At 41.7% G+C, this 22,038-nt stretch overlaps 1 protein-coding gene across 1 annotated transcript; it reads left to right on the top strand.

The window, feature by feature from the left end:
* Positions 1–2,230: 2,230 nt before the first annotated feature.
* LOC141614249 (uncharacterized) lies at positions 2,231–3,100 on the top strand. Its single transcript, XM_074433009.1, has one exon. The coding sequence runs from the start codon at positions 2,231–2,233 to the stop codon at positions 3,098–3,100; it is 870 nt and encodes a 289-aa protein (XP_074289110.1).
* Positions 3,101–22,038: the final 18,938 nt, after the last annotated feature.

A 22,038-nucleotide genomic window follows, 5' to 3' on the forward strand; every position in this document is an offset into this window, starting at 1 on the left:
GCAAGTGGGAGGGCAAGTGGGGTACCCATTTCCCTACCATTTGCACTATCCACTTATATTTTATGAGAGAGAAACTATCCGTCTTCAGCTTGTGACGGATAGTGTCCATATTCATTGAGAATTTGTGCTACTATAAGGCCCTAATAAAGAGTAGGCCGTGTCAGTTAAAAATCATCACCCTGTTTAGAGATGGCAGTGGGTCTAAGTTTCGACCTAGACTCATTGGGTCAGATCCATATGACCACATTTTGTTTTACATATTGCAAGGAATCGAAAAGATTCTCTTTGTTCATGAATAGTGTAAAAAAAAATATTATGTTTGGAGTTGAATGGAGGGAGTATTTGTTAATTTTACACTTGACAAAATCAACCCAACTCAAAAAGGGTGAGCCGAGACCCGAATTGAAGAACGCTGTTAAGGTCTCTTCCCATATGTGTGTGAGGAGCATTGTCCCACATCGGTAGAATAATAGTGAAGAGACTAGCTTATAAGTTAGTGGGCTACTCCTCCTATCACCAATTGATTTTAGGATAGAACCTCACTTGCTTATGAACCAGTCTCATGCACCTACTTCTATAAGCTAGCTGCGGAGGACTCAACAAGTGGTATCAGAGCCGATGGTTCGGCTTGGGACCGCAAGGTGCGATGTGGTGACGGTGCTCGAGATGGCGCGGAGTAGCGTCGTGGTGCGGAATAGCACCAACGTTGGACTTTCTCCCTTGGTTGACCAGAGATACGGAGTAGCATCGTGCGGAGTAGCATGGTCGGCCCGACACAGGGTTATTTTGGATGTGGAGTAGCGCCAAGTGAGGGGGAGTTTCAGCGCACACACACACATGTGAAATGGGGAGATTGTTGAGGTCTCTTCCCATAAGTATTTGAGGGGCATTGTCCGACATCGGTAGAATAATAGTGAAGAGACTAGCTTATAAGTTAGTGGGCTACTCCTCCTATCACCAATTGGTTTTAGGATGGAACCTCACTTGCTTATGGGCCAGTCTCATGCACTTACTTCTATAAGGCCACTGCGGAGGACTCAACAAACGCAACAGTGATTCAAAACCCAAAATGACCCCAAATCGAATTTGACCCAATCTTTATTGCTCCGTAATTGATCCGACTCGGTATAACCCCACCCGATGCCATCTGACTTGTAACTGTCCAATGCGAAATGACTCAAAGTATCCCCAAATAACTAACTTGACATCACATTTGTTATTAACATATATAAAAGACAATATTTTATGTATTATTATTATAAACATTTTGTTCTAAAACATATACTTGTAAAATTCTCTCAATCACTAACCTAAAAATGACCCGATTCTAAGTTATTAAGGCTTTGTTTGGCAAAATTAGCAGAAAAGGTAGGTGAAAATTATGAACAGAAAAGGTAGCTGATTTTTATTAAAACTGTTTGGAAACTAGCTGAAAGTTAGCTGATATTTGACCAGATGATGTAAAAAGATCTGGTTTGTTATTTCAATCGTTTATGTTTCTACTATTTTTCTTGTGTTATTGTCATTGGCGTTGTTAGTAATAGTGTCATAATGTAGTTTTTTCAATATATTTGCACATCCAACATTAACCAGATACTGCACCAGCTAATCCTCCCCTCATTGTATCTCCCCCCAGCCTCTCTTCTGCAATCAGACCCCCCCCATCCCGCTCCCCTGACCATCACTCTCCTCCACCCCTAAGCGATACCAGTGGAATCCTACCAACCCCTTTTTCTTACACTACCAGAAGTCCCAATCAATCAAACAACTTTTCTCTTCGAACCTTGCCTCTTCTCTTATTAGGTAACCGTCCCCATCCTCCGATCAATTCTTGCCAACCCATCCTCACCCCCTCTGTTGTGTCTGAGCATAAGCTTGATCAACACCAAGTTACCAAACCGTTGCATTGCCCCTGCTCACCTCCCAGACCTTTCGGATCTCCAAACCCTACCGCCCGCCCCAACTTGCTTCATCAGGTGGTTTGTCCGATCCAATCACCTCTTTCACCCAGACTTGGTGCTCCCAAACTCCTTAGAGTTCCTTTTGGACCCCACACCCATTATGTCTTGATTGTGGGAAACCTTTTTTGTTGAGCTTAGATTCGAAGCATCTCCGAGTCGCGAGTTACACAAACTCAGTGACGATATTTCGAACAATGATTCGAATGAGACAACTGGAACTGTGGATCAGTTGGGACAACGAAAAAAACCACAGGGCACTATTCATGACAATGTGCAGAACAAACTGCAGGTTCTTCAGCGCCCGTCTAGATCGAGAACTCGACGTGGTGGAGAACGTGGACAGTCCGGGAGCTCTGACCGAGCTAGTTAATTCCTTCTTGGTACCAAAAAATATAAACATCCTCTACTGGAATTGTCGTGGTATTGCCAGGCCTTCTTTCTCTACCCACCTCCCTTACTTGATTAACACCTATAAGCCAAATATTGTCATCCTTTCTGAAACCAGAGTTTCTTCGCCTAATTCCCTGACCATCATGCGCCGTCTCCCTTTTGACTCCTGGGAGATCTTGGATCCAGTGGGTTCCACTGGCGGAATTATTATTTTATGGAATGTGAGGGTGGCTGCTATTACTCTTGTCAACAAGGGAACTCAAATTATTAATATGGTGGTCCAGGTACTTTCGACTAACTTTGTTTTCTTATTATCAGCTATTTATCCGAGTCCCAAATTTAGAAATCATGCTAGCCTTTGGAATGAACTTACTACCCTTTCTCAAAAACTTAATACTCCTTGGAATTGCATTGGTGACTTCAATAAGGTGACTTGTACTGCTGACAAGTTGGGTGGACGTGGCATTAAGCTAAACAGAGTCAATATTTTCAATTCAACCATGGATAGTTGTAACCTTATTGATATTGGGTCCTATGGGCCTAAGTTCACTTGGACCATTCGTCGTTGTATTAACACTATTTTTGAACGCCTCGACCGGGTTTGGTTTAATCATTTGTGGCTTGACAACTTCCTCAACTCTCACAACTACCCTCTTACCTGCCTCTCTTCCGACCATTGCCCTATCATCCTTAAGACTTCTAATCTCACTTCCGCCAGACCTAAGACCTTCAAAGTCAAATCCTTTTGATTAGCTTACCCAAATTTTTTGCCCCTTGTGTCTGAGACGTGGTCGTCTACTAACCTGTGTGTCATTTCTAAGCTCACTGTTCTCGCCTCTACCCTCTTTAGTTGGGCATCTCTAACCTTTGGAAACATTATTAGGAAAAAGAATCACATGAATGCCAGACTCTTAGGCATCCAAAGGGACCTTTGCTTCACCCCCATTCTGACTTTCTCCTTAGCCTTAATGACTCCCTCCTTTCTGATCTTAACCAAGTTCTTGAGCATGAGCACCAATTTTGGAAAGATAGATCCCGTATTAACTGGCTCGCCGATGGTGATAGAAATACGTCCTTTATCTAAAAGTCGGTGATTCTTCGTCGTTGTGCGAACCGCATTGTTTCCCTTGTCGATGATATTGGACACACAATTGTGGGCCATGACGCTCTTGATTCCCTTATTTCCATTTTTTTCTCTAACCTTTACACCACTGATAAGTTTTCTATTCATCGTTCTTCCCATAACCCACTCCCACATATCACCTCCTTTTTTATCTCCTTTGAGGATGAGATTCGTCTTACACTCTTCTCCCTTGGCTCGAATAAGGCTCCTAGGCCTGATGGCTATCATGCAGCATTTTTTAAGAGGTGCTGGGACATTATCAAATTTGACATGGTTCCCTTCATCTAAAGTGTCTTCACTTCCAAGTGTGCGCCTGCCTCTATCAATGGTACTGCTATTTCCCTCATTCCAAAAATCCCCTCCCCCCAAACTATATCCAACTTTCGCCCTATTAGCCTATGTAATATTACCTATAAAATTGTCCCTAAGATCATTGTCAATCGCCTCAAGCCTCTTATGCACAACATCATCTCCCCAAACCAAGGTAATTCTGTAATACCTCACATTTATAAAGTATGCACATGACCGAGTAAAGGGTCCACTCGGCCGAGTGCAGCTTCACTCGACCCAAGTGGAGGACCGAGTACGCCTTGGCAGTAGGCTGGAAGCCTGGAAAAGTGGTCATTTGGTCCACTCGACCGAAAGGAGCCCCACTCGATCGAGTGGACCGACCACTCGACCGAGTGCCGGTCGAGTTCATCTTATACGGGAAGTTTGTTTGGTGGGAGGTCACTTCAAGGCTTATATTTTTAGATTTCCACCGCAAAACCCTTCCTAACCCTATTCCCACCACTCTCTACACTTTCAAAAATCTCTCTAGAATATTCACCCAACAATCCTCTCTAAACCCTAGCCTCCCCAAGTGAAGATTTCCTATCATTTACTTCCTTCTTTTTCATCCATCCTTTTGTAAGTCGGTTTATGTTTTATTTCCCATAATCTTATGTTAGTTACCTTAATTTATCATTATAGTTTATAATATAATTAATTAGATTATAGAATTAAGATGGGTAATTAAGGGATTTAATTAGTATAGTTATTATAGTAGATTATGGTAATTAATGTAGTCATTAATTATGTAGGAAGCTTCATTGAGGAGCACTTCTAGTGGCTTGCTTGAGGATTTGCCAAGATAAGCTTGAGGTAGGGTTTTCCCTACTTAGCTATAATGATATGAGTGTTTAATTGTGCATTTATTGTCATTAATTACATTTGTCTCATGGTAGTTGCATTATAACATGTTTTGATAATTAGGTTTTATCACATAATATGACTTTATGATAGTTATGTGAAGGTAAGTATGGTGAATTGTCACAAGGTTGATTACATTGCATTATAACATGTTAAAGAGCAATGAAATAAGAAGAAATGAATTAATGAATAATTGAGCATGATTATACTTGTTGTGTTAATATGGTTGCATAGCTGTGTTGGTTGGACTTGTTTATGGTTTGGTTGACAATGAAGGATATTGGAGGATTCGTGGTTACGATTTTGGAGACGGAAGACGGTTGGGAAACCGTCTTCCGCTCAAGTCACTCTTGGAGTTTCCAACTACAAGGGGGATGTGCACATTTAGTACTTGGGTTATGGAGGGACTCGTGTCGTTGAGGCACGACGTCCGGCAGGGGACTCGAGTCGCACTCGCGCCCGGTACTATGGACGTGTTCTGAGTACCTTGTGTTGGTGGTGGCGTCTTAGGCGTGTCCCGGTCACCGGTTTATGGAGATGTGTGTTGGAGGACGACTTTCATGTATTTTCATACCTTGTTGGAATGTTGGTTATTGCCTTTGGATTGTCACAGGAGTAAGTAGGCTTAGTTATTGTATTCATTGAACATTTATATCATTAAGTTAACACTTGGGTTTAAATGTCTGTGGTGAATCATATGGTGATTTCCGCCCATATGGGGATCAGTGTTGACAGGTTAGCATGCTAGATACGAGGACTTGGGGAGCAGCCTTCTTTAGTTGTCACCATTCTTATTTATCTTAGTTTTTGACATTTAAACTCCATTCCCTTTGATTTGGTTGTACTAATTGGGATGACTCTTATATCCCTTAAACTTGTAACCGTTTAATTAGTTACAACTTAACTATTTGAGTTTAATGCTAAACACTTCTTTACTTGATTGTTCGCACTACAAGCTTAGGAAACCAAGTCTTGTAATGCCTCCATGTGTTGGAAATGCCCTAAGGAAAAAGGTCCCGACCTATGGGGGTGTTACAATGTTGCATTAGAACACCGGTTTTGGAGCCTAAACCAATGAACCAATGAAATAGGGTGAGTCAATCTAAAATGAACCCGGTTTGAGTCATAGAGAACTTGTGACAAGCTTGGGATACGTCCCAAGGTTGTACCCTTGTCCTCTGGACTTAAGTCGATCACTACGCGTTGGTAATGGGGCGTATTTGGTATATATGATTGTTGTATATTCCCTTGTTTGGTGTTGTGGATTTATTACATGCTTAGTGATATCTTATATGATAACATGGTTAATGGTAGTATAAACTTGAAAAGGATGTGTTGGATGTATAGATGTAAGCATACGTGCTAGTATCATCATATGTGAGTTGTATGTTGTATCTATGCCACTACTTTTCTCCGTACTTGCATTTACGAACATGTAAATAGGGTTATATGTGGGCTTGTTTGAGTTGGGATGGATAAATAGCTCATATGATGTGTACTCGGTTAAGTGGAAAAACGGACTCGGCGGACTAGAAGGCACTCGATCGAGTGCCCCTGCCACTCGATCGAGTGGATGCCTTTCCAGACTCTTTGAACGTCCTATAAGTCGTGACACTCGACCGAGTCGGGGACTCACTCGACCGAGTGATAAGACCACTCGACCGAGTAGACCATGGAGGGATTTCTGGAAACATTATGTAAGTTGAGGCACTCGACTGAGTGACATTCCCTTGGACTGACTTCAAGGTATAAATGAGAAATGAATTCACCCCTGGGCATATGAGATGCAAACTCCAGGCGGAGTTCGAGTGCTTTGTTATGACCGATGCTATGACGGTTCAAGATTACTACATCCGTTTCAACGAGCTAGCTACTTATGTAGAAGACCTCCACCTTAGTCAATCACACTTGGCTCTCAAATTTGAGTGAGGATTGACTATCAAGATCCTATTGAAGCTCCCACCCGGAGAAGTATCTAGTGTAAAGGAGGTCTATGCTAAGGCCAGAAACACGGAGAGGTTACTCGGCATGACCAAGGATGCTAAGGAGAAGTCCGAGGAGAAAAGAAAGACCGAAATTGAAGGTGGAGGTGGAGGATATCAACCCAAGAAGCCTAACTTCAATCAAGCTAGATCCTACTCGGGAGGAGCACCAACAAGTGACTATGGAAGATCGGGGGGCTACGGAGGTAAAGCCGCGAGTGAAGAAGGAGGATTAAGGTGCTACAATTGTGGTGGCCTCAGCCACAAAACTCTGGAGTGTACTAGCACCCAAAAAGGGCCCAACCGGAGGTTCGGGCAAGGAAACTCCTACTTCACTCCTTCTCAAAGCGGGACCAATAACCGGAATTCGGGGGCATGGAGAAACCCGAGGAATGCTAACTACACTTTCAATGGTGGCAACAACCGGGAAAATTTCAACTGGGGAGCTCCATCTAGAGCAACAAGCTTCGCGGGAGGCAATGCTTCAGGGAGTAGGCCAACCCAATTGGTAAGAACGGTACAAAGTGAACCCAAGTCTAGTGGCAAACTCTTTGCCATGGATAAGAAGAGCGCCGAAGAGGATGCCCACGATGTCTCCGGTACATTCCTTATCAATTCTCATCCTTGTTTCGTTTTGTTTGACTCAAAGGGCCACTCATTTTGTTGTGTCTAAGAGTCATGTGTCGACTTTAGGTTTAGCGGACGGAGAAATAGCCAATGACGATGTGTCCTTACCTTCGGGAGAGTTCATCATATGTTCAAAAGTGTATAAGGAAGTGTCGGTCATAGTACATAAAACCAACTTTCCGGTAAACCTCTTTGAATTTCCTTTAGAGGGATTTGAAGTAATTGATACCGTCGTAGAGTACCAAAGATAAATTTATATTTTCAAACTACTACTATAGCTAGTGGCAGTCAGGGTCGAACCACAGAGAGGCGAATGTAATTTATAGTTGTCTAATTCTAGTCTAAGGTAACAAATGTGAGGAGGATTTGATTTGAGTTGATCTATAACTAAAGGCAATAAATGAAAAGTAAACTAAGCTAGATAGTAGATGAAATCAAATATTAAAAGGGTGCTAAGATGGTCGGTTCACTATAGTTTCGGCGGCAGCATCCTAGGTAAGTCTGAAACAATCATGTGAGACGGGAAAATAAGAAGTCCTCTCGGTCCTTTCTTAACAGGTAGCATCTTTCGATCTCGCTACAGGTCCCTAATATCACTAATGCTAACTTTCGTCCTGAAAAGTGATTTAAAAGGCTAAATTAACTTATCTCTCGATCTTATTAATTTAGTCGTCTTAATTAGGCAGTCTATTTCCCTCCCCTATCTTTCGATCTTTATTGGGTAGGTCAATTCCTAGGCATTCAACTAGTCGCGTGCAATCGATTCGTCAAATATAGCAATTAAATTAATTAAAACGAAACAAAACTCACGTGGCCAGTCGATCGACCAGGGTCTGCGGTCGATCGACCAGGGTCTGCGGTCGATCGACCATGGCCCGATTCAGGTCACTACTCTACGCCGCCTACTTCTACAGATTCCCTACATCCTAGCACAGGGTATTTAGCTACTCATTATTATGACAAAAGCAATAATAAGATTAACAAATAAAGATACGGAATTCATGGATAAAACAATTAAATGAACAATTAACATAAAAGGATAATCGGCTTTGGGAATTCTAACCTAGCAATTCTATACTACGAATGAATGCAATAAAACTAAATACTAGAACAGAAGAATACCGTATAGAGGAATTGCAGAGGAAAGATCAAAACCGAATGCAAAAAGAAACTTTATTAATGAAAGAACAAACTAAACTATTGACTATCGAATTGTATCTTAAGAACTTGATGATAAAACTGGATGATTATTCTGAAAACTAAGGTTACGTTATATAGGAAAACAACGCAACTCTTATTCCTAAACCTAATTACAATGGGCTTTGGAAATCTCGTTCTATTAATTCACGTCAGAATTAACGGTTTGGTCGATCGACCATGCAGCTCAGTCGATCGACCAACCTACGCTGTACAGTAGCTTCTGTTCTTCGTGCTCTGGTCGATCGACCATGAAGACCAGTCGATCTACTGCTTTAGCTGGTACTTGTATCCTATTTCTTCATAAAGTTGTCTTTCAGGCCTCGAAATACGCACCAAGTTTATTTCTTGTGTAAATACTTCATGTCAAATGCAATGCAAGATACTCGGGGACGGATTTAGCTCGATATCTACTTATTTCCGCATAAATCTGCAATATTACATAAAAATACGAAAGTAGACGAAATGGGGCAAATTGTAGCATAAACTACACAAATGAGCTCTGAAATGCGTGTAAAATAGGGCGTAAAACAACATATTTAAGACAAGCATCAAACTTCCCCAAACCAAACCCGTGCTTGTCCCCAAGCAAGAACTAGACTCGATCCTAAAACCTAATGGAACGAGTTCAATCTCAGATCAAAATGCAAACCGAATAGCCCAAACCAATTTAATGCAATAACTAACAATCAACTAGCAATATGAATCATGCAAACGAGTTATGTAGTCGTTAAAAACTGTTGAACCGTCAACTATAGAGACTTATCAAATTGGACTCTCACGGGTCGCTCGAATCACTCATAGGCACAGGTGAATAATGTATAAGATAGAAAGAATTCATTTTGTAGTGACACTCACCTAACTACGACCTATAAGAACATGCCTGCAATCTAATTTGAAAATAATATCTACAACCATACATATGCATTCCAACCGAACAAATGACCATGACACATGCCGAGGTAAGTATGGATATGTGAGGCTATGGGAAAGAAGAGGCAAAAAAATTATGGGAATGTAGAGGTATAGGTGATCAAGCTAGTACCTAAACAAAAACATATGACAACATCCAACTTCTTGCTCAAAATTCAACAATAAACCCGGTGCTAATTATCAAGCACAAATCTCAAAATCTCAAATACAATTGTAAGTCCCCAAATGATGATAATAAAGCATGGGAATAAAATCACCAACTAATCAAAACTCCAACCATGTGATTTTCGAATTTTCCTTTTCTCGGGCTGCAGTCGATCGACCAAGATGGTCAGTCGATCGACCGGATTTAGCTCTTTTGTCGAGCACTGTTCTCGTTTTTGTTCTCTTTTCTTTTTTATTCTTTTTCTATATTTTTTTCAAACTTATTTCCTTTCTTCCCTTCCACCATTTCACCAACATGTTCTCAATAAGAGCAAACGCAACCAAAAATAATAAGAACATTCCCAAAGACTAATACTACTAGCTTGACAAAGGCAGGCTGAATATAGGATGTAGTAAAAGGGACAAAAGGCTATTTTTGGCTTTGTGAAGCTTATGGGCAAAATAAATAAAGGAAACCTCTTCCACATGTGTCAACAAACCACAAACCGAATGCATACAGGTATTAAGCAGATTAAGTTCATATTTATGCAAATTAATGTAACACGCCTCATAAGGAGTAACTACTCACAATCCTAGATAAACTGGTCATGGATGTCACCAGTTATAGGCTCTAAAACTCAGAAAATGATGTAGTTTGCCAAAATCTAAGTCAAGTTTCAAGTTCAGCAAGATATTAACGAAAACTCGTAGATATGCATATGAGGTTCTACTAATAACATGTCAATTCAGCACGGCTTAGGCATAAACAGCTGAAAATGCAATGTCATCATTGATATACTACCGTTCCGACTCAACCTATATGCTAAAATAAACATGATATTTTTGTATTTTTTTGAAATTGTTGAAATTTTTTTTTTCAATTTTCTGTATATATGGAGAATTTAAATAACAATGCAAACAGGATAATTAAACGTGAATACAAAGACATATGAAAGCTACGCAAAACCTTTCCCCAAACCAAATCACACAATGTCCCCATTGTGCAAAATCATGTAATGAAATAAAAGGGAAACGGGAATTTTTGCGATAAATTAACTAAACAAGACACGAAGTAAGGACTCGGAAACTCACAAGACTTTAAGCGCAGCAAAAGAAAACCTCTCCAAACCAGCGTGAGCTAGGAGGTTTTAGTAGCCAGCAGTGCTACCATAGGTACCTGAAAAGACAAACAAAAGTACCGTGTGTAAATCTGAGAAAACAATTCATTAAACGCAAAATTATGTGTAAAATAAAGAAACAGAAGTAAACAGAAATGAGTCGGAGAATAAAGTGGAGAAAAGACTCCCTCAACTCCATAAATCGATCAAACACAGCAGGGGAATGATCGAAAACAGGTACAGCAGCGCTGGGCGGTCGATCGACCACATCACCCAGTCGATCGACCAGAGTGAACAGGAACAGAAGCTCCTGGGATTCGCAGCTCAATCGATCGACCATAGGAGGCAGTCGATCGACTGAAAAACCTGCTGTAAGTTCTGATTTTCTTCGAATTAGCTCAATAAATTGAGCCAACATGATCTATAAACCTGCAAATACACATAATAACGCGCCCGAAATTGCGCAAAACCCAAAGTAACAGTCTAAAGTATTTAAAATCCTAAGCAAACTTATTAAAATGCGAAGTCTCGCGCACACCAAAGCAATAAAAAGTCCAAAAGCAATAAGATGTTTTGTAAAGTCTTAATCAACTAATAGTTGATCAAGAATGGCCACGGAATGGCCCACTTGCTCGGCTCCTGGCTACAAGAAGTAGCCTCTACAGTGCTCATCTCCTCAGCTGCACTCCTATCAATTTCAACATCCGCAGAACTCAACGGATCAACAGCTTCATCATCTCCCCAATCAATAACTTCATCTGACTTGTCAAAATCCAAATCGGACTCCGTCACTTTTACAGGCTCCTCATCAGTGCCATAGCTAAGACATCCTAAGTCGCCTCTTTGAACGATTGGCTCTTTCACAGCTGGAGCAACATGCGGCTCTTCCTTCCCCAAACCAGCTCCTGCAACATCCAATACAGAAGAATCTTCCTCCAATTTGCTCCCAATATGGGGCGGAGGTGTTACAACAGGAATAGGCATAGGGGCAGGCATATCAGAAAGCACAAAATAAGATTTCTTTTCAGAAATCGTATTACAAGTGATTGGCCACATATGATCTTTCTTCTTAGCTGTCTGGGCAAAGACAATGGAATGTTTCCCTACCTTAAAAGTCAATGTCCCTGAGCCAACATCTATAACTGCACCAGTAGTGTGCAGGAATGGTCTACCCAAAATGATAGGAATGTGAGCATCCTCGGGCATATCTAACACAACGAAGTCAACAGGGAAAAAGAACTTTCCTATTTGCACCGGAATGTCTTCTAAGACTTCTATAGGCTGGACCGCAGATCGATCAGCCATCTGTACTGTCATGTTAGTAACTGCAAACCTAGTCAATTTCAACTTTCTAGCAAGACTCAAAGGCATTACACTAATACTGGCTCCTAGGTCACACGAGGCCTTCTCAATATAAAAGGTGCCAATACTACATGGGACTGAAAAGTTACCTGGGTCTTCTAGGTTGTGAGGAGCAGTATGGGTCAAATAAGAACATGACTCCTCAGTTAGTGCGACAGATTGCACAGTTTTAAGTGACTTCTTTTTAGACAAAAGTTGCTTCAGAAATTTCATGTAAGCAGGCACTTGATTAACTAATTCAAGAAAAGGAACTTGTACATTTAAGCTACGAATAACATTTTCAAATTTGTGAAACGATACCTGTTCCTTCGTCGGCACTAGTCTCTCCGGATAGGGGGCTGTAAGAAGCAACTTAGCCCTCTCCTCTAGATCTCTTACACCGGCATCGGTGGATTTAGGCTGAAAATCCACTACCTTCTCCTTGTTATAGCTCGAACCTTCTTCAGACCGTCTCAAAAATGAGCCATTAATTGTCATTGGGTCATACTTTGGAACCAGAACAGACCCATCAGCATTTGGGTCTTGCCTCAATAATTTCGGAGTCATCGTACCCCGAAACAAGTGGTCTCTCAAGTTATCTGGCATTGGAGGACGAAAAGGTTCATGATTAGCAGCGTCCTCAGTCGATCGACTGACTTCAACAGAACCAGAAGCTGTAGTATTTCGCGATTCAGTCGATCGACCGGGTATGTCAGTCGATTGACTGACATACCTGCTGATCGTCTTTTTCTTCCTATTGTTCGTTACTGCCTTCTTCTTACTCGGTTCCGCCTCATCTTTTTCAGTAGCTTCCTCGACCATAGCGGGCCCATCAAGGGTATACCCACTCCTCAAGGTGATAGCATTTAGGGTCTCTTTTTGATCCGGCTGAGACGGTAATTGCCCCAGAGCTCGAGTTGCACTCTTGCTAGCCAATTGAGCAATTTGGCTCTCCAATATTTTCATCCCGGCCTCTCTAGCTTGAGACTCTTTCAGCAACAAATTTTTCAACTCGGCAAAATCGGAGCCATGGGACTGCTGCTGCTGCTGAGGGACATATGGAGGCTTTTGGTATGGCTGCTGCTGCTTATGAGGGGGCACATAGTTCTGCTGCTGTGGAGGTGGAGTCGGATTTTGGACATTCTGGCTACTCCACCTCAAGTTTGGATGGACATTCGGCTCAAAATAAGTGTTTGTCTGCCTATAATGTTTAAAAGCAGCACAAGACTCATAAGGATTAGGACAAAAATCTGCAACATGTCCTTCTCCTCCACATCTCTTGCACGAAAGGACCGTCTCGACACAAAGATTCACTTGATAAATCCCTCCTTTTGAAGCTCCTCCCAACTCGTACTTATCAAATCTCGCCGTAAGAGCCTCTAATGCAGCTACAGAAGGGGATTCAGCAGCTCTCCTTTGATTTCCCCTGGAATTTCCATACTCAGCTTTATGGGTGGCCAAATCATCAATAATTTTCCACCCCTTAGTTTCTCCAACATTCTCCTGGAATCTGCCATTAGCTGCCGCATCCAGGATAGCCCTCTGATCGTCATAAAGCCCATTATAAAATTGATTGCATAGGCTCCATTTCTCGAACCCATGGTGCGGAATAGTTCACACCAGCTTCTTAAAACGGACTCACGCCTCATGAAAATTATCATCAGGACCCTGTTTAAAGCTCGTGATCTGAGCTCTAATGGTATTGGTCTTCGACGCAGAGAAATATTTCTTGTAGAATGCTAGGGCCAGTGACTTCCAATCAGTGATCCCGTTGGCAGCTCGATCCAGATCTCGGTACCATTCCCTTGCGGCATCCCGAAGCGAGAATATGAACATCGTCTCCTTCACCTGGTCCTGGGTCACACCTGCTGGTGTTGGTATAGAACAGCAGTAGTCAATGAATGTCTCCATATGTTTAGCTGCATCTTCATTTGCAGCTCCCCCGAATTGGTTTCTCTCAACCAAGTTGATGTAAGATGGTTTTGGTTCAAATTTTCTGTCCATCCCTGGTAATGCGAATCCCTTATAGAGATTCTCAGCTGTTGGCTCGGAGTGACTGGCTATACTTGCTTCTTCATCCATGTCTGGAGATGTGACGATCTCAGTTGAAGAAGTGGAAACAGGAGATGAAGGTGGATCCTCCTCAAATAAAGCATTCTCGTAGTAACTGGACAGAGTACTCAGCTCTTCCTCTGTCGGCAATACCCTAGATGATCGTCTCAACTCGCGCAAAGTCCTTTCGATCTCAGGATCTAATGGTCTCAATTCACCACCCTGTGACTTGCGCATAAGAGGAAACTACAAGAAGAATATGAGAAAAGTTTAAGGAACAGATGTCCCTTAAACTAGAAAAAAGACTAAAATAAAAACAACTAAAAATTTAACCAATTGCCTCCCCGGCAACGGCGCAAAAATTTGATACCGTCGTAGAGTACCAAAGATAAATTTATATTTCCAAACTACTACTATAGCTAGTGGCAGTCAGGGTCGAACCACAGAGAGGCGAATGTAATTTATAGTTGTCTAATTCTTGTCTAAGGCAACAAATGTGAGGGGGATTTGATTTGAGTTGATCTATAACTAAAGGCAATAAATGAAAAGTAAACTAAGCTAGTAGATGAAATCAAATATTAAAAGGGTGCTAAGTTGGTCGGCTCACTATAGTTTCGGCGGAAGCATCCTAGGTAAGTCTGAAATAATCACGTGAGACGGTAAAATAAGAAGTCCTCTCGGTCCTTTCTTAACAGGTAACATCTTTCGATCTCGCTACAGATCCCTAATATCACTAATGCTAACTTTCCTCCTGAAAAGTGATTTAAAAGGCTAAATTAACTTATCTCTTGATCTTATTAATTTAGTCGTCTTAATTAGGCAGTCTATTTCCCTCCCCTATCTTTCGATCTTTATTGGGTCGGTCAATTCCTAGGCATTCAACTAGTCGTGTGCACCCGATTCGTCAAATATAGCTATTAAATTAATTAAAACGAAACAAAACTCACGTGGCCAGTCGATCGACCAGGGTCTGCGGTCGATCGACCATGGCGTGATTCAGGTCACTATTCTACGCCGCCTACTTCTACAGATTCCCTACATCCTAGCACAGGGTATTTAGCTACACATGATTATGACAAAAGCAATAATAAGATTAACAAATAAAGATACGGAATTCATGGTTAAATTAATTAAATGAACAATTAACATAAAACGATAATCGACTTTGGGAATTCTAACCTAGCAATTCTATACTACGAATGAATGCAATAAAACTGAATATTAGAACAGAAGAATACCGTATAGAGGAATTGCAGAGGAAAGATCAAAACCGAATGCAAAAAGAAACTTTATTAATGAAAGAACAAACTAAACTATTGACTATCGAATTGTATCTTAAGAACTTGATGATAAAACTGGATGATTATTCTGAAAACTAAGGTTACGTTATATAGGAAAACAACGCAACTCTTATTCCTAAACCTAATTACAATGGGCTTTGGAAATCTCGTTCTATTAATTCACGTCAGAATTAACGGTTTGGTCGATCGACCATGCAGCTCAGTCGATCGACCAACCTACGCTGTACAGTAGCTTCTGTTCTTCGTGCTCTGGTCGATCGACCATGAAGACCAGTCGATCGACTGCTTTAGCTGGTAGTTGGCTCCTAATTCTTCATAAAGTTGTCTTTCAGGCCTCGAAATGTGCACCAAGTTCGTTTCTTGTGTAAATACTTCATGTCAAATGCAATGCAAGATACTCGGGGACGGATTTAGCTCGATATCTACTTATTTCCGCATAAATCTGCAATATTACATAAAAATACGAACGTAGACAAAATGGGGCAAATAGTAGCATAAACTACACAAATGAGCTCTGAAATGCATGTAAAATAGGGCGTAAAACAACATATTTAAAACACGCATCAGTAATCCTAGGGATGAATTGGCTAAGTAGACACAAAGCCAATATAGATTTCCATCAAAAGAAAATCGCTTTGAAAGGACCCAAAGGTGCTAGGGTGTCATACAAAGGTTATTTAGTCAAACCAAGAGTGAAACTATTTTCGATGATGACCTTGAAAACATGTTTGAAGAACGGTTATCCTATGCTCTTGTGTCATGTATGGGACACTAGTATGAAAGGACCACAAGCTCATGAGATACCGGTAGTAAAAGACTCTGAGGATGTGTTTTCGGAGGAGTTACCCGGCTTACCTCCTCCAAGAGAAGTAGAATTCGGAGTGGACTTGAAACCGGGTGCAGGACCAATCTCTAAGGCCCCGTACCGGATGGGTTCAAAAGAATTGGAAGAATAAAGAAACAACTCCGGGAATTGGCGGATAAGGGTTACATTAGACGAGTGTTTCGCCATGGGGAGCACCAGTTCTATTTGTAAAGAATAAGGACGGGACCTTGAGATTATGCATCAATTATAGGGAGTTGAATAATGTCACCGTCAAGAACAAGTACCCTCTACAAAGGATCGATGATTTGTTTGACCAACTTAGTGGAGCCGGTGTATTTTGAAAGATTGACCTACGATCGGGCTATCACCAATTGAAGATCAAGGATGAGTACATCCCAAAGACCACTTTTAGATCAAGGTACGGGCATTATGAGTTCGTGGTAATGCCATTTGGGTTAACAAATGCACCGACCACTTTTATAGATCTCATGAATAGGGTGTTTAGTCCGTACTTGGACACATTCGTGGTGGTTTTCATAGACGATATTTTGGTCTACTCCAAGACCAAGGAAGAGCACGAGGAGCACCTAAGAATCGTTTTGCAAACCTTAAGGGAGCACCAACTTTATGCAAAGCTTAGTAAGTGCGAGTTTTGGTTGGAGAAGGTGGCTTTCTTAGGCCATGTAATATCAAGGAAAGGAGTTGTCGTGGATCCTACCAAGATTGAGGCCGTGTCTAAGTGGGTGGCACCCAAGAATGTAGCGTAAATTCAAAGCTTCGTAGGCCTAGCCGGGTATTATCGCCCATTCGTGAAAGACTTCTCCAAGATTGCTAGACCCTTGACATCGTTGATGAGAAAAGAGAACTGTTTCAAGTGGGACATGAGTTGTGAGACGACCTTCTTGACCCTAAAGGAGCGCCTAACCACGGCCCCGGTCTTAGCCTTGCCGGAAAGGAGTGAGAATTTTAAAGTATACACCTATACTTCAAAGAATGCCTTAGGATGTGTGCTTATGCAAAATAGTAGAGTCATTGCCTATGCATCGCGGCAACTGAAGAGCTATAAGGAGAACTACCCAACCCACGACCTAGAATTGGGAGCCGTTGTCTTTGCCTTGAAAATTTAGAGGCACTACTTGTATGGAGCAACCTTTAAGGTATTTTCCCACCACAAAAGCTTGAAGTATATCTACACCCAAAAGGAGTTGAACATGAGACAAAGGAGATGGATTGAAATCATTGGGGATTATGACATGGAGATAATCTATCATGAAGGGAAAGCTAATGTGGTGGCGGATGCCTTGATTAGGAAGTCGGTGCACTCCTTGTATACCGCCTTATCCATGTTAAGGTTGAAGGAAGAAGTCACGGGAATGGGTATCCATGTGATATGGAAGGGAGAAACCATGGGAGACTTGACTTTGGAACCCGAGTTATACAACGAAATTCGGGAGAAACAAACAAGTAATGTGAAGATCCAAGAGTAGAAAGGAGTGCTAGAAAGAGGAGAGCCCTCAATATTTTAGTTGCATGAGGATAGAAGCTTTAGATTCAAGGGGAGATGTTGTATGCTATGTGATTATTAGCTTAAGAAAAAAGATAATGAATGAAGCTCATAACACGCCTTATTCGGTGCACCCGGGTGGCGATAAGTTGTACAAGTATCTTAAGAAGACCTTTTGGTGGTCAAATATGAAGAGGGAAGTGGCGGAATTTATGGCACGATGCTTGACTTGCCAAAGAGTGAAGGAGGAACACAAGAGACCACAAACGAAAGTACAACCCTTAGATGTTTCGGAATGGAAGTGGGAGTCGATATCTATGGATTTCATAGTCAGACTACCAAGAACTCAAAAGGGGAACAACATGATTTGGGTCATTATAGATAGGTTGACCAAGTCGGCTCATTTCATTGCAATGAAGGACACTTGGAGCAAGGTAGAGTTGGCAAATGCCTATTGGAAATATGTGGTCAAACCTCATGGATTCCCAAAGGACATTGTGTCGGACCGAAATTCGCGATTCATTTTAAGATTTTGGCAAGAACTTCAAAGCTCATTAGGTACCCAATTGAAGATGAGTACGACCTTCCACCCAACAATTAATGGACAAATGGAAAGGATCATCCAAATGTAGGAACATATGTTGAGGGCTTGCATTCTAGAGTTTCGGGGTTCTTGGGAAGATAGGCTACATTTTATTGAATTCTCTTACAACAATAGCTACCACGCTAGCATTGGAATGGCACCGTTTGAAGCTTTATACGGAAGAAAATGCCGAAGTCCGATTTGTTGGAATGATAGCACCGAATCCGTCTTGTTGGGACCTCAAATGATCCAAGACATGATCGACCAAGTCCATGTAATTCGAGACAAGATGAGGGCGGCACAAGATTGGCAAAAAAGTTATGCCGACTTGAGGAGAAGTGACATTGAATTTGTGGTAGGAGACAAGGTACTACTCATAGTTTCACCCATGACAAGAGTTATGAGATTTGGGAAAAGAGGCAAGTTGAGCCAAAAGTTTATTGGCCCCTATGAGATATTGGATAGAGTCGAGGAAGTGGCCTACCGTTTAGCACTTCCCCGGCCTTGGACCGAGTTCCCACTCAATTGCGTAAATACATAAGTGACCCTTCTCATATACTCGAGGCGGAGATGATCGAACTAGAGGATGCCCTAACGTATGTGGAAACGCCCAAGGAAATCCTAGACCGGAAGGTTAGGAAAACAAGACATGGCGAAACGGTATTGGTGAAAGTGTTGTGGTCCAACCATCTTGTAGAAGAGGCTAATTGGGAGGCCGAGGAAACCATGAAAGAGCGATACCCTCACCTTTCCCCGTAGGCATGAGTTTGGTTACGAGGTCGTAACCGTGTTTCTAGTGGGGTAGGGCGTATTACGCAAGTACAAGTAGCACGAGTTTTCTTAATTCTTTTACTAAGTCGGTCAACACCTAACCTTATAGTAGCTTTTAGTTGGTCATAGCACGTTAGCTTCATGATACCCAACTCGCCACCTTTCACCTTGAGAATTTCATGGGATATAGAATTTTGGCTTTTATAGTGTCGGGTGTAAACTAGGGGACAATGTTCTTTTTAAGGGTTGAAGATTGTAATACTTCACATTTATAAAGTTTGCACATGACCGAGTAAAGGGTCCACTCGACCGAGTGGAGGACCGAGTATGCCTTGGCAGTAGGCTGGAAGCCTGGAAAAGTGGTCACTCGACCGAGTGACCATCCACTCGATCGATTGGAGCCCCACTCGATCGAGTGGACCGACCACTCGACCGAGTGCCGGTCGAGTTCAGCTTATACGGGAAGTTTGTTTGGGGGGGTCGCTTTCAAGGCTTATCTTTTCAGATTTCCACCCCAAAACCCTTCTTAACCCTATTCCCACCACTCTTCACACTATCAAAAATCTCTCTAGAATATTCACCCAACAATCCTCTCTAATCCCTTGCCTCCCCAAGTGAAGATTTCCTATCATTTTCTTCCTTCTTGTTCATCCATCCTTTTCTAAGTATGTTTATGTCTTATTGTGACACCCCCATATACCAAGGAGCCTTAACAAGACCTTTCCTAGAATATAAGAGCATCACCATCTCGGTTGCCCGAGGTAAGTAATCATAAAACATCGATAAAAGAACATATAAAGTTATTTTATAAATGATACAACCCAAACATCGAAAGGAAGATACAACTCGTGAAACTATATACTACTACTGTCGATACTCGTGAAGACTTATCCCTGCCAGGACTCCAGCTACCATCCAAGACAACAACTGCTAAGATAGACTGCTCACCATAAGGGATCACGGCAGACCCAACAAAACAAACAAGACAACCACACAAGGTCAGTAACTGAGGTATGACACAACAAACAATACCAACACATTACATACACAACCAAACACACATACACAGTCACAACCACTCCAACCAATCTCCGTCACCGACTGTCCACTGGACCAGCCCTGCCAGTGGGGGACCGCAGTCGTTCCCACCTAAGCTCCACTCATCATACCGAGCGATAACCTTGCCCCATTAATATGCACATCCCCTCCCGTGGCGGGTTCCACGGAGGGCGAAACTAGGGCGTGAAGCCACTCCCGCAAGTGACTCCACTCAGCCGAGGACGCACCTCGAGAACAAGAGACAATCAATCACAGACAGCTGCAATACAACCACAACTAACAAAACAGTGTACACCAACCGATTACCACATATACTCAGCCACACGGTCACAACAACAATACGACAACCGACACACTAGACAACCAAAAGAAACTGAGTAGGCGAACCTACCTCTAACCAAAAGCAGCGATTCCTCGATCAACCATGCGACATCAACCAAGCAAGCAATCCCTATACAAACAGCATACAAGCCTATTACTACCAAAACAACCCTACAAGGAACAACCAAGAAAAAGATGATGATGACGACATACTTACGCAACTCACGACGGTGTTAAGACCGCTACCCGACCCAAGCAACTCATCCTCAAGGCACTAGCATCCTCAAAGGCTCCCATGGGAGGTATTTGGTGAAGGGAAAAGTGGGAGGCGACCTATAGATCTGAAGGAAGGAGGCGGAAATGATTTGCGGTTTTAACAAAACACGATTATAAACCCTCGCTGAAAATACGCTACTCGATCGAGTAACCCACTTACTCGATCGAATGGCCCCTACTCGATTGAGTACCCAAGCTACTCGATACAGTAGCCTCTACTCTATCGATTGCCACTCATCCTCATACTCTAACAAGCCATTAGATATCCCTGACACGCATTCCAAAAGGCCATCACCTGCCCCCAAAGGTCAGTCAACGTCGGTCAACGGATCCCTAAAAGGGCAGGTATTACAATCTTCCCCCTTAAAAAGAACTTCGTCCTCGAAGTTCGACTCATCCTCCCCCAAACCACACAACAAGACTCCTAGGTCGACATCACCGTTCTCCCAACACAGGTCCACTACACTCTAGAGGCATTGTCCCCCCCTATGTCATCATCATCAACTATCCAACGTACAACATACACGAATTCTTACAACCATAACTCGAATTACCAACCTCACGACATGCACCAACATGACCAATTCCACTAACAATTAAACTACTACCCCGAACTCTTCAGACACACATTAACGCAACTACCACACAAAATACATCACACAAAAATATGTCACATAACGATCCTATTACAGATTCACACAATGCATGACTCATAGCTGAACCACTCCACTACCGTGTTTGACATCCTTATCTCTTTATGACAATCTTTTCCTGGCAAGTTACTCGACTTTAATTTAAACATACAAATTACTCATCAAACGATTAAAACAATTATAACTTCATGCTAGAAACATAACAGAGACAATGGCAAACATTACAAACAAACAACAAAATTATTATAATATCGGCCTTTTTATTTTGCGAAATTACTCTTCCCCTCAAAAAGGAACTTCGTCCCCGAAGTTCACCATCAAATATTTTATTTTTTTCTAACACATAATGCCCTTGTCGACATTACTCATTAATCACGACTAACATAGTCATCTACATATATATATATATATATATATATATATATATATATATATATATATATATATAGAGCCAAGTTCAAATGAGTCCACCTAAATAATTGAGTCCCTAAGTCCTAATCCTAGCCATTGATCTTTAAGATTGATGGTTGAGCTTTGAAAATTTTAAGATGAAAACTTTAATGTTTTATAAGAACTTTAATTTATGAGTGAAACTTTAATTCTTTATAATTATAACTTTAATAGTTAAGGTAATTTTATAAATAAAAATTTAGATTTATGTTATAAAATTTTATTTTAAATATGT

The sequence above is a fragment of the Silene latifolia genome, chromosome 11 (assembly GCF_048544455.1).
Source record: "Silene latifolia isolate original U9 population chromosome 11, ASM4854445v1, whole genome shotgun sequence".
NCBI classification, from domain to species: Eukaryota; Viridiplantae; Streptophyta; class Magnoliopsida; order Caryophyllales; family Caryophyllaceae; genus Silene; species Silene latifolia.